Source organism: Crotalus tigris, unplaced genomic scaffold (genome assembly GCF_016545835.1).
Source record: "Crotalus tigris isolate CLP2741 ecotype Arizona unplaced genomic scaffold, ASM1654583v1 scf7180000024362.2655971311:6658466, whole genome shotgun sequence".
NCBI lineage: Eukaryota > Metazoa > Chordata > Lepidosauria > Squamata > Viperidae > Crotalus > Crotalus tigris.
In genome coordinates this window covers 3,157,817-3,171,907 of record NW_024100530.1, presented here as the reverse complement: position 1 = coordinate 3,171,907, position 14,091 = coordinate 3,157,817, and the positions used below count along the sequence as shown (strand labels likewise).

Sequence of the window (14,091 nt, the reverse complement as noted above, 5' to 3'; positions counted from 1 at the left end):
AGGAGGGTGCAGATTTTTTGATACTGCCCTATTTCTGTTTCCAGATGAAATCCATGGGAAAATCCCATTGGGGGGCAAATCCACTTAAAGTTAGGTCTCCTTGAATTTGGACAGCAAAATGGACCCCGCCAATGGATGTCTAGCACAACGGCGTGCTTAGGAAAGTGCCAAGTATTCCAGTCCACTCTATTTACATACGCTTAGGAGGGTTTTTGTATTTTGTGATTATTATTATTCGCAGTAGTAACTGGACTCTTGCAATGATTGAGTTTAAATCAGAAGTGGCTTGACCTCTCTTGGAGATCCTTTTGATCTCTGATACCAAAATAACGAACAATAGAAAGATATGGAGGAAAACCAAAAGGTCTATTTAAATTATGTTGGTTCATTTTTGAAGCTTATGTAACAAGAAAAGATGATTTTACCAGTCTATGCAAATAAATAAACAAACAAACACTACAGATGCTACAACAAGAAGTTGGGCTTTTTAAACCAACCAAATGGTTTTCCAGAAGTTTATAGTCCATCAGCTTTTTAACAGATTATAACTAAAGGTATCCACAGGGTGTCATCCAGCATCTTTTTAAAAAGGGCTTTGCTGCTCAAGTTTTTTTTGGGTTTTTTTAGATGCATTTTGGCATTTCCCCTAAATATAAATAGGGAAGTACACCTGAAGAGGAGCCAAAAATTACCAACTCATTGACATTTATAACAGTGCAGAAGTGCCTAAGTTATAATGGAAAAACCCCAGCCTCTAATTTGGAGAGGTTTGCAACAGGAAGCGTGACAAACGTCAACCTGGGTTTTTCCATCACCACCATCAACATCCTTCTTCCTTCCCTCCACTTTAAAAAAAAAAAGAAGAAGAAGCAAAAAATGGATTTTCTGGTTTGGGGGTTTCGGTGAAATCCAAGCCAAATGCTCTCTTCTGACATTTCAAGGCCGGAGAGTTTAGTAATTGATTAGTTTTTACGACCACATCCAAAATGCGCTTAAACACGTAGCCTTGCTCAGCCAATTCGCAAGGAGCAAGCAACTCTTTTGCAAGGCGCTGAGAACGCCTGGGCGACCCGGGAGTTAGCTTGCGTGTTCTCTTCTCTGCCTCGTGCAACGTCGGAATCCGGCTGCTGCCCGCCGCAGCGGAAGCCCAGCGGGCACCTCGCCCTTGCCCTTCCGCCCGAGGCCATCCGAGGACAAAGCGAGGCTGGCAGAGATAAGCAAAGGGCGTATCGTATCCCGGCGGGGCGGGGGTGGCTGCTCCCTGCCGGCTTTCCCTTTCTCCAACCCAAAAGGCTCTACAGCGGCTCTACACGCGGGTTTGGAGAACGTGGGTACTTGCGCTCACGTGGACCTTTCCGTGTTTGCAGGCGCTGCGGTCCTGGGGGGGTGTGTTACTGGGGGGGGGGAGAATGGCTGGGCATCGGCTTAGGCGTGACTTCATCTAGGCTTGTTAAGGGATGGCTGGCTAAATCGGCTTGTTTGGAAGGCACCTCCCCACTGGAAACGGCTCGGGGAGGGTTTATGTCGAGGGGAAGCAAGATTGGGGCTGGGCTCGCTGTCATTTCCCGTATAGGAGGGGAGAAGCGCCGCGCCTCGCCTCGCCTCTGAGCAATTCACACGGCTCCGGTTGCTCAGCAGGCAGGCTCGCCCGACTCGAGGTACGTCTTTCTCCCAGTCTTCCTGAGGTTGTACGGGTGCGGATGCTTCGCCTTGAGAACATGCGGGTTCGCGTTATTCCCTGGGGGATGCCGGCCGTCCCAAAGAACCTGGGGCCCGAGCACGTTCCACATTACCCGTTCACACGTTCTGCGAAGCCTGCTGGGCGGGTTCCGTTGCCTTCGGAGCTCTCCGCGGTCTGGGGAGAGTGTGTGTTGAGGCTGCAAAACTCCGAGCGGCCGCTAGGGGCAGCAGAACCCAGCTGGGTAAGCCCCACGCGAGTTAGCAGTGGCGCGGGGGGGGCGTAGCTTTGCCCCACAGTGGCCAATCAGCTCCCTGATCGCCCTCTCACGCCTCCCGCTGCAGCCCATGGCTGAGCGACCTAGGGGCGGAGTCAAGCTTCTATTGAAGCTTGCTTTTCTTTGCTATACTGTATTCCAGCTGATGCTTCTTCTTAACGCCCCAAACTGGAATGTGATTAATTGCAAGGAGGAAAGAAGCAGGTTTTTGTCTTTTCGCGGAGGTTTCAGTGTGCAGGAAGTCCGCAGGTGAACATCTGAAGAAAATACAGGGTTGGTTGGCTTGTTTTGCTTTTTAATTTTAACTTTTTATTTCTTTCTCGGTGGTGTTTATCCAGGGAGTGTCGTGTAAACGTGATCAGCCATTCATTGCTGCAGATCAGCCCTGGTTCGGAAACGGAACTGAGTTCAGGAGTTGCAAAAGAACTCTCTGAAGCTGGAAGAATTGAATGCTTAGTTCCCAGCTTGCCATTTTGCTTGCTATTAAATTTTATCGATTGGTAATTCGATTTTGATTGCTCTTTAAAGGTGCTGCGCCAAATTGGGCGCAGCAGAGAAGGATTTTTGCAAAAGGAGGCTCTGCGTTCCAAGTTTTCCTTTTTAAAATGTTCATTGAAGTTTTGAAGCCGAATTAAAACAGTGCAGGTTTGGCATTCAGGAAGAACGAAGAAATTTAATAAAGTGGGAAAGAAATGTAGATGAAAGAAGTAGAAAGGAAGGGGGGGGGGAGGAAAAAGATTCTAAAGAATATCCCAACTTTTTCAAAGTGAAATTTGAAGATAGCGGGGGCATTTGCTAACGTTTTATTACTCTCATATGTTGGGAACGGATTTTACAAAATGAGCTTTCTTATAGGGTGTAAGCTTAATAGAGCAACAGTTTCTCTATTTACTGTGTTGATTAACCTGTCACGGAGGAAGGAGCAAGGAGCAAGGAGCGTATCGTGTTCCACAACTGTGCATTCATCATATGAAATCTGAAATGTTTTGGAACCTGTTTGAATGCAGCCACTTTCTGTGGTTCATTAAAAGAGGAAGATCTGTGGGAGCCTCCAGCAGACCCTAAAATAAGAAGCCACTGCTTTAATAACCTGGATCATTGAAGTAGCATGTCTTTAATGTGATTCTCATTGCAGCTTGCAATATATTTTTTGAAATCTTGTGTAAAAAGGCTACCCCTGAGACATTCCCAATTATCTTGTTCTGTTTTTGCTGTCTGGCCTATTTGCTCCTGCAAATATGGATCCGTGCACTATAACAACATCACAAAAGCAAAGTCAACACTGTTATCAGGACCTAAAATAACATTCCTATTGCTGACCTGTTATTCAAACAGCCCAAAGTTTAGTTTGATGTGTAACAAAATGTGACTATTAAAAACCTGGGTACATTTTAGGTTCTGTTTTGCTCAGGTGGCCTGACCCCCACATTGTATTTTTCACTGTGAAGCAATTATGTGAAGGGAATACCAGGGGTGTAGTTATAGAGTGGTAAATTGCTGTTTTAAACCGAAGGTTTGTGACATAATAAAAGAGAAGACTTTAATATTCAGATTTAAAACAAGTGTTTGTATTTGTGTTTCTGCAGCTGATCTGAGTACTTCAACATCCTAAAAGGCTACTACTTTTGTCATGGCAATTTTTTATTGCGTGGAATCCTTTTTCTGTGCAAGGAAAAGAAATCCTTGTCTATGGATAGCAAATGTTATCTAACATTATCAATATATCAGGTATACATTGTGAATACATTTAAATTTATAGGTGAGGAAGAATGATGGTTTTGTTTTGCAGGCCCTGACAATTGGCATGTTTCTATCTTTTTAAAATCTGACTACACTGATTTTTCAACAGGTCCTGGTGAAGGACATCTGCCCTGCTAATATTTGGAGAAAGCAAAAACATGAATGATTAACAAGGTAAATAACTTTGAAATGTTTCATAATTCTTCCTGGTATTTTATTTTCTTTTTTTTCTGTAAGTAGAAAAAAAGCTATTGATTGTAATTTACAATATTTCCACTTTTTCCCCATTTGTTTGTCTAGAAACAAACGGAAGAAAAAGTGGCAATGTTGTGTTTATCAAAAGGAAACAACTTTACAACTTCTGTTTTTAAGGAGAAAGACAGTGGATCTTGCCCAAATTATATACAAGTAGTGCTTGATTTACGAACACAAATGGGACCAGATTTTCCATTGCTAAACAAGGCAGTTGTTAAGGAATCCAGCTTCCCCTATAATCTTTATTTATCAGAAGTTGACTAGGAAGATCACGAATGACAATTACAGGATGCTGCAACCCTTGTACATATGTGTCAGTCAGTCAACTGCCTGAATTTTGATTACGTGACTATGGGGTCTGTTGTAACTTCAAATGGTTGTAAATTGAGGACCACTGTCTAGGTTAAATGTTTAATTACTAAGCAAACCATGGACTGCAAGTCAAACTAGTCAGTCCAGAACAACTGAGTTTTTGATTAGCAGACATAAATTTGTATATTTTGGACACATAGTGCAAGTGGATGACTAGAAAAAAAGCTACAAATCAGGGGTCTTCAAACTTGGCCCTTTTATGACTTGTGGACTTCCAACTCCCAGAATTCTTCAACCAGCGTGCCTGGCTGAGGAATTCTGGGAGTTGAAGTCCACAAGTCATAAAGGGGCCATGTTTGAAGACCCCTGCTATACATCATAAGATTCAAACATGTAGCGGGAGGGGAAGATAATAGTGGACAGATAGCAAGCATTTATCTATGCAATATCCAGGAATTGTGTCCTACTCGGTATTAACTAAAAACTAGGTTAAATTTACAGGCATAGATGTTGCCAAGGGTTTTGCTTTTAAATCAATAGGTGCTCCCACTTTAACTTGTGCACTGTGATTTACAGCTTAGCCAGTTGTTAACAGCCAATTATGGCTTATTCTGCAAAAATAGATTAGCAGACTGTTGATGCAGCTGTAATTTGGGGTAAATAGAAACTTAATGGTATGTGAAAATGACCTTGGAAGGGGGAGTTTTAAAAAATGCTGCCTAGAAGATGATCAGATAAGGAGACAGCCTGCAGATGAACAACGGGCAAAGAAAGAAACTTAGAAAAGATCTACCTTAGCTTATCCCGCAGTAAAGAGAAATGGTGGGAGGAGATGCGTTCTTTCAGACTTGCGAGATTCTGTGAATGTAGCCTTATAATAAAGTAGAATTAGCTCATCTTGTCATATTTCCTGTCTGGTGTGCTTGGGAGGCAGACAGAAACAGCTACGAGACTGTAACTGCATAATGCCTAATGCAAAAGAGCAAAAACAGGTGGTGCCAAATGATGAAACAAACCAGGACTTCTGTATGAATATGATCTGCGTTCATTCACTGCCTTTCTTCCTCCACCTGTCTCGAGCAGAAGTTGTCTCATGATCAAGTGGCCTCAGTTATGAAATGAGCAGGGCTTCTTTGTTTGAGGATGGAAGGGGCCAAAAACTGGCAGCTAACACGTTAGAACACAGAGCATAGAATAATAGGGTTGGAAGGAGTTTTCTAGATCTTCTAGTCCAACCCCCTGCCTATGGCAGGATATCTATACCATTCCGGACTTTGTTTGGGCTTGATGGAGATGGATACACGTGATCCAAAAGAATAACAGGATAACAACAGAATAACAGAGTTGGAAGAGAAGGCGTTGGTCCTCCGTCCAACCTCTCCCCACCCATCTTCTGGAGGCAAGTCATTCCACTGATTAATTGTTCTCACTATCAGGAAATTTCTCCTTAGTTCTAGGTTGCTTCTCTCCTTGATTAGTTTCTATCCGTTGCTTCTTGTTCTGCTTTCAGGTGCTTTGGTTGACCTTCTTTTCTTTGTGACAGCTCCTCAAATATTGGAAGATTGCTATCATGTCATTTCTAGTCTTTCTTTTCATCAGATTGGACAAAATCAATTCCTGCAACTGTTCTTCATACGTTATAGCCTCTGACCCTCTAGTCATCTTTGTTGTTATCTACCTGGTTGTTATCTTTGTTGTTAGCTATGTTATATCCTGCAGTTTGCAAGCAGTGCAAACAATGGTCAATAAAATGCAATGAATATTGTTGAAAGGGCAACCTATCAACAACAGCATCTTTGTTACTTGAACAGTTGGTGACTGTTGTGATTTTGGACAAAGGCCAGGAGAAAGAAGATCTGGTTGAGCAGGTTTGTTGCCTTCCTGTCTCTTTCTTCTCTGATCCTTCTCAAGGGCAGATAATAGACCTTGGGTGGAGTGAAGGAAGCAGCTTGTCTTTCTCCTTCTATTTTGCATCAAGTTTGGGCAAAGCTTGCCTTGAGTTGCAGAATTAAAGTTGGGGATTACTTGTACATCTGATGAGTCATGTATTTACCACCGGGCATTTGCACATCACTTGAGCTGCTAAGACGGCACGGTACTTTATCTAAGTCTAGCATTGGAAGCAGCCTTGAGTTTATCTGAAATCTTGATTCTTCCAGCCCAGTTTTAGGCCGTGGGTTGAATTTACAAATTTGTCTGCTGTCAAATTCCCCTGAGATTGAGAGGAAGTGGTTAAAGGAATTTAGCTTTGACCTTGAAGAGGAAGAGGGCAAGAGAAGACAGTTACTCAGCCTTGGGAAAGTAGAACGTAGGAGAAAGAGGCTCCTTTTGTCCTTCAAAAGGAATGGTGAAAGTTCAAGAGAGCTGTAAAATATCTGGGTCCTCGTTTTACTGACCTCAGAAGGATGGAAGGCTGAGTCAATCTTGAGCCAGTGAGGATCGAACTGCTGGCCGTCAGCAGAACTAGCTTGCAATACTGCATTCTAACCACTCTGCCACCACGGCTCTTAAGATAGTGTTGTCCAGGCAGTCCAAACAAGAAATAAAAACCACGAGTTCCTGCTACCTTTATTGTAAGGTTACAGCAGTGGTTCTCAACCTATGGGTCAGGACCCCATTTGGGGTCGAACGACCATTTCATGGGGGGTCGCCAAACAACGCAGTCCGCCATTTTTCCCCCCTTTTCCTTAGCTGTGCTCCTTCCTTTTATTCTATTGGCTTTTGAAAGCCAATAGAATAGACTCTCTTGAATAGAGACTAATTCTATTGGCTTTCAAAAGCCAATAGGAATTGTCCAGGCTGTCTCTGCCCTGCTGAGCCCGCCAAAAGTCCCATTCTGCAAACGGTGCTGCACCAGTTGAGTAGTCCTCGACTTACGACCGGTTGAGTAGTCCTCGACTTATGACCGGTTGGGGGGTCGCGGCATTAAAAAGGATGAGAACCACTGGGTTAGAGGGACAGAATCTTGCAAGTCTGAAAGCTCTTTAACTCTCCTTTACTTTTACTTTCCAGAGAAGCAGGGTAGGTCCCTTCTGACGTGCTTCTCGCACCGCTTTGCTTTCTGTGGACTGAGATACCTTTTACGTGATAATCGTCTGTCCTGTTGCTCTTCCTCCTTTTTTTTAAGGTCATTCCAACATACCTTTACAGGTATTAGGTAAAAAAAAAAACCAAAGCCACAGAAGATTTGGCAATCGGTCTCAAGAGTTTTCTACCATTAGCCCCCCCTTTTTTTTTTTGAAAACATAAAAATACCGAGTGTTGTAAGGATGGACAAGCTATTTAGCGATGTTGCCATTTTGAAATCTTGGAGATGACAAATTTTATCATTTTATTCATAAGATAAAAATACAAAGAAAAATAAAAATAATAGAAAATCGGAGGGAGGAGAAAGGGGAGAGAAAAAAGTGTAAGGGAAAAGGGAAAAGAAAAAGGAAAGCATTGACTTCCTACTCATTTTGGTAGAGTAGAATACAGTAAAACCTCAACTTTTGACTTTTACATAATAATACATACTAGCCATTTCTGTCTGGACAAAACAATCTAATTAGAAAAACCCCAAATCATTTCCATCTCAAGCACAAAGTCCAGAAGCGGTTTCCGAGTAGAAGGGATATTGCAATTATGAAAGTGTTCTGCTGCTGATGCCTGCTATAGTCCAGTTGTTGTTGTTAGTTGCGAAGTCCTGTCTGACCCATTGCGACCCCAGGGACAATCTTCCTCCAGGCCTTCCTGTCCTCTGCCATCTTCTGGAGTCCATTTAAGCTCACGCCTACTGCTTCAGTGACTTCATCCAGCCCCCTCATTCTCTGTCATCCCCTTCTTTTATTGCCCTCCATCTTTCCCAGCATCAGGCTCTTCTCCAGCGAGTCCTTCCTTCTCATTAGGTGGCCAAAGTACTTGAGTTTCAACTTCAGGATCTGGCCTTCTAAAGAGCAGTCAGGGTTGATCTCTTCTAGGACTGACCGGTTTGAATGCCTTGCAGTCCAAGGGACTCGCAGGAGTCTTCTCCAGCACCAGAGTTCAAAGGCCTCAATTCTTTGGTGCTCAGCCTTTCTTATGGTCCAACTTTCACAGTCATACATTGCAACTGGGAAAACCGTGGCCTGGACTATACGCACTTTTGTTGGCAGGGTGATGTCTCTGCTTTTTAGTATGCTGTCTAGATTTGCCATAGCTTTCCTCTCCAGGAGGCTAGAGTCCAGACATATTGTTTAATTTCTCCCATGTGAATGTTGCCAGACTGATGACTGTAAGCTGCGTATGCAAACAGAATTATTATTTGGAATAATTATAAGCTCTTATATCTGTGGGAGCCTCTTGGTGGAAAGTAATTTGGAAAATCAACACTTTGCTGTCGAAATTGTGTGCTCTTCCTGTTTTCTCCTTTAACTATGTTTTCGTTTTACTTGTAGACTTTCCAGAACACGCTGATTGGAAGTCTAAGGGAATCGTAGGATGGGCATTATGCCTAGTTGGGTTATTATTTCAAGGTCTGCTGTTGCCACTTTGCCTGGAAGAAGACACCTCTATTCCAGATGTGTTCTCTCCCAAAATCAAGCATGGAAATGTTTGCTTGCCAGAGGTCATTCAAGTTGGTCTCCGGCAAGATGCAGTTGCAAGGTCAATCACGCTTTCCCTCTGGGAAAGGCGTTCCGACATACCTCCACAGAGGAAGAAGACTTCTCTTTTCACTTGACACCAACACAGATCAATGAGGTCCTAAAGGCGAGCGAGTTGTCCTACACCGTCCCTGAATTTGATGGGAAAAATCCCAGCTCAGTATTGAAGTTCGAGTCCAACCAGCTGGGAGCCAACGTGCCGATGGAAGACCGCCGAAGTGCGGCAACCTGTTTGCAGACGAGGGGAATGATGTTCGGGGTCTTTGATGGCCATGCTGGCTATGCCTGTGCTCAGTCGGTTAGTGAGAGGCTGTTTTCTTACCTTGCTGTTTCTCTTCTGCCTCGGCAAACGCTGGAAGAGATTGAGCTGGCCATGGAGTCTATGAAACCGATTCTGCCGATCCTTCAGTGGCACAAACACCCCAATGACAGCTTCTTCCATGAGGTTGCCTCCCTGTACCTGGAGCAGCTCAGAGTGTATTGGCAAGACTTACTGAACTCGGACACCGACCTTGGACTGACGATAGAAGAAGCTTTGGTTGGTGCTTTTCAAAGGCTGGATTCAGACATATCGCTGGAAGTTCAGGCACCTTCCCAAAATGAACTGCTGAAAAATATCGCTGTTCAGGTGGCTTTCTCGGGTGCGACGGCCTGCTTAGCTCATGTGGATCAGATTCATCTGCATGTTGCAAATGCTGGGGATTGCAGGGTGATCCTGGGAGCTCAGAACCCCAACGGCACGTGGTCTGCTTTACCGCTTACCCGGGATCACAATGCTTTCAATGAGTCGGAAATCTTGCGGTTAAAAAGTGAACACCCAGCTTCTGAAGGGAGCACTCTCTTCCTGAACGACAGGTTGCTGGGAGTCCTTATGCCTTCTAGAGCTTTTGGAGATGTCATGTTCAAGTGGAGTCAGGAGCTGCAGCAGAGCGTCCTTAAAAACCACTGCAACCTGGAGGATTTAAACATCTATGAATTCGTCCCTCCATGTTATCACACACCCCCTTATTTGACTGCTGAGCCAGAGGTCATTTACCACAAAATCAGACGGCAGGATAAGTTTCTGGTTCTTGCTTCTGATGGCCTGTGGGACATGTTGAGTAATGAAGAGGTGGTCCAGCTCATTGCAAACCATGCGGTTGAAGCTGATGATCAGAAAACTGAGCTCACTTTTAAGAAACCAACCAGCTTGGGGTATATGCAAGACCTGCTACTTCGGAGAAAGGCCCAGACTGACCAGCCCTGTGACCGGAATGTGGCAACCCATCTCATCCGACACGCCATTGGCACCAATGAGTATGGGAAGATAGACCAGGAAAAGCTCATTGCAATGTTGACTCTTCCTGATGACTTAGCACGCATGTATAGGGATGATATCACCGTTACAGTAGTCTATTTTAATTCAGATGTAATTGATAGATACTATCAAGACGATGAAGAAAGATCCTGAGTTCACTTCACTTCAAATTCCCAGAAACATTCTTGTAGGAGAGCCTCAGCCATAGAAGTCTCTTTCCTGGCTTCAGGAGACCAAGTTTAGTTCCTGTAAGGCCTTGAATTCCTATAAAAAATTAATGAATTTTTGGCTCATAAAATCATTTGGGGGCAATCATTTGATTTTAGTGGAAGACTTGGGTTTTGTAATCAATTGGGTACCTGGAAGAAGCTGGTAATAGTTAAGTGGAACCTCAACTTCGTAGTTAGAAACGTGTGAATAGCTTGCAACGCTCAAAATTTCTAAAGTAGATTGGAATAGCAGACAGGCCTCTTCCTCTGTGAGCTCTCCAAAATGGCCATCAGTGAAAAGGTTGCATGTAGGGGAGAGATGAATTGTCTTTCTGAGGACACTTTGGGAGGCAATGGAGCTGGGGATTCCAATCCATACGAAATGACTGGTATTGAAAAGCAGAGATGCTGCTCCAAAGGGCGCTTACTCTAAGCCTGTCCAAGAATTATGAATTATATCCAGCTATGTCCCTTTGCCACTGCATATCCACTTGGGCCAGGTCAAAATCCCTAGCCACCGGAGTTCCTTAAGATACAGCTATTTTCAAAGGTTTGTTTTCTTGCTTTCAGGAAAGGAAGACTCACTCTGAGCAAAGTGAGAGATGGTGCAGAATGTTATAGCTCTTCCTGCATCAAAGCTGCAAACTCTTTGGTCTCTCTTTTCCCACACTCCCTTGAATTGCTATTGACAATGGTTGCATGTTGACATTCTCTGAATTCCAGTTCTTAGCATCTTTCTTAGAAACTCCAGCTTCTAAACAGGACCCTGGCAGAATTATCTGCTGGAAAGATCAGGCTGGGCTGGGTTATAATTTTGGGCTTAAGATACAGCTATTTTCAAAGGCTTGTGGAGGGTCATTGAAACACTTCCCTGAATACAAATTCATTGCTGAATTTTATCTTCTGTTCCTAAGACATTAGCATGAGATTCCATCACGTTGCATTAATAGGGAAGGTTTCAGCTATTTAAACAGTGTCCACTGTGATCAGCTTTCCTCCTCGCCTTTCTGCTGATGGCCTACAACTCCTTTTCTTTCCTCATCTGAACTGGCTACTGTTCATATGCTGCACAAATTGCTACTTGAATACTCATAGATAGCACTTCAGGGATTTCAAACTCCTGTTGATTCTTCTGCTACCATAGCAGTCTTACGTGAGTGTCTCTCATTCACTTAAAAAAAAAAAGCCTCAGAAAGGATTACGTACTATTTGTAGCTGTGCTGCATTCTTGAAAGGCAATTGGAAGCTGTTTTATCATGCAAGGTTATATCTGCATCTTTGGATCAACACACAATCTTGCAAATGAATGGCTTTAATTTCTTAAGAATGGACAAATATTGTGCTTTTTATTTATGTTCGATCTTTTTTTAAAAAAAACAACAACTATTGACTAATACTTGTTTGAAAGCTGGGTGGAAATGAATATGTATTTGGTACCAGTCATGGATGAGTAATACATGTGTTGCTGACAGTTTTCTGAAAAAGAGCAGGGTTTAATAATAGTCCACACTACTCACTGACTGAATCATGATTTTAAGGAAGTCTACTTCTCAATTTTTCTTAATCAACTTGTTGTCCTTTTCTGTAAGCCACAGGACACATTCTTAGAACCGAGGATATGAACTGCTTCTCTTAGCTATATTCAATTGCTTTACTGAAGCCACTTCTTTGTGTCTTTAATTCTCCCTGGGCTTACTCTGAAAAAGTCTGCTATCAGATGTGTCCTTCAAAAAGCTGTGAAATTCCCCTAAAAAAAAAAATTCTGCTGTATCTGATCCCCCTTATCCAGAGCATTTTTGTTTAATGCATTTTTCACTTTGATTATTTCAATCTTGCCCCATTAGTTTGGCAGATACCCTTTCTTGCTCCATTCATTTTGCAGATATATAGCTGAATTTTCTCCCAGGTTCTGTTATTTTCACTTGACAATCACCCACCAGAGAACTTTTCTCAAACCTGCCTTAGCAAAACAATTCCAAAAATGAGAGGAATTCTCTTTGATCTGCCCTGCTCGAGATTACAACAACAACAAAAAAGATACCCCCATTGCAAATACTTATTTGATAGAGTCTCCACTAGAGAAATTCTAAGACTGAATCTGAAAATGTATGCACACATAGCCATATGATCCACCACTAACCTCTCAAATATCAACTCAGTTTAGCTGCTCCGTCTGACCTTACCGTTTCCTAATCCATCTCCCTCTCTACCCTTACAGTTTCTACATTCCTGTTCTGTGTAGATTACAGTGCCTCCCATTATGTAGAGTATGTTCTCTAGCTTAAGGGTATCGTTTCTGGGCTATATTGTTTAATGTTGCTGGATAAAATATCCTAGAACATTAAAATTCATTAATGTAAGCAGGCCCTTATGGTGTTTAGAACAGACCAACATATCCTTGAATATTGAAGTATCATTGATAACAAAGGGGATGGGGTGATACCAATCTCCAGAACAATGCAGGTCTCACCAAGATACAGTTAAGCTCAGAGGAATTTGAATTGGAGACATTTTCCAGAAGCTGGCCTGTACTCAAGTTAGACACAGTTCAACAAGTTATGTAAAAAATAGAGTCAGTAATATTGAGAAATTACTAATCTTTATAGAACGTGGTTACAAGATAACAGATGTATCTGCTTCAAGAGAAAGCATATTTATTTATGTATAATATTAATTTAACATAGTACATCAAGCAGTTTTAAATGTTAACAAGTTAAAATGAGCTAGCATTGAGATGAAGAGAGCATTTATTACATGTACATACTTTAAAAATATGTTCAAACCTTTTAAAACTTATTGTGCTCGGGAATAAAGATATGAAGATGAATGAAAGGATAAAGAAGTCAGTTTTGCTGTTTGTTATGCAAAATACACTGTGCTGGTTTTTTAGATTTATATCCTGCTTTTACACAATACACAACAAAATAAACCCATAAACCCAACAACAATAAAAAAAATAAACCAAATCCACACATAGAAGCTTGCAATGCTCTTGACTGCAATATTCACATACCTTTTTCTAGCATCATGTACTTTTTCCATTTTTCTAAGTAGGGATGAAGCACAGTCAGGAAGCATAATGAAGCATGATACCCATCCAATCCATGAAAAAATAAGCTGGAATCAACTGTTTTGCCTTCTGCTGATCCCTATTCTGTCTCAGGATACTGCTGAGTGATGCTGCCCTTACTGGTTTAATGTGGGTCAATGAAGAACAGTGATAGATATATTTTCCCCACCTTTGTTTTCTCTCCAACTGAGGGTTACTTTCCTCTAAATCAGGGGTCTTCAAACTTGGCCCTTTTATGACTTGTGGACTTCAACTTCCAGAATTCTTCAGCCAGGCACATTGGCTGAGGAATTCTGGGAGTTGAAGTCCACAAATCATAAAAGGGCCAAGTTGGAAGACCCCTGCTCTAAATGGATGAAGATGGATAGGTGAAGACAGAAAAGCTGATTTAGCCCGTCAAGATGTTTAGTGGGCAGGTGACAACATAGCTATGTTCTGTGCTTGATACTGTTTACGAATACAGGTTTAGTGCTGTTCTGAAATAGTGCTAAACTCATGTCCAATAGCTTGGCTGACTGGTCACAGAGGGGAAGCCAATGATAAGCAAGCTCCGAGTTTCACTTTTCCTTCTGGACCTAACAGTGTTGAATGTGGCCTGCAGCACCCAGAAGCAGCTCATGTGATGTAGGAA

At 42.5% G+C, this 14,091-nt stretch overlaps 1 protein-coding gene across 5 annotated transcripts; it reads left to right on the top strand.

The window, feature by feature from the left end:
- Positions 1–448: 448 nt before the first annotated feature.
- Positions 449–13,225, top strand: PDP2 (pyruvate dehyrogenase phosphatase catalytic subunit 2). Of its 5 annotated transcripts, none has more exons than XM_039327527.1 (3): positions 449–1,327; positions 3,805–3,869; positions 8,678–13,225. In XM_039327527.1, exon 3 carries the CDS (start codon positions 8,721–8,723, stop codon positions 10,332–10,334), a length of 1,614 nt encoding a protein of 537 aa, XP_039183461.1. In that variant the 5' UTR covers positions 449–1,327; positions 3,805–3,869; positions 8,678–8,720; the 3' UTR covers positions 10,335–13,225. The 5 variants fall into 5 exon arrangements, with proteins under 5 accessions (XP_039183461.1, XP_039183459.1, XP_039183460.1 ...); XM_039327525.1 differs by lacking the exon at positions 449–1,327 and adding an exon at positions 1,396–1,658; XM_039327526.1 differs by lacking the exon at positions 449–1,327 and adding an exon at positions 1,684–2,204.
- The last annotated feature ends 866 nt before the right edge of the window (positions 13,226–14,091 follow it).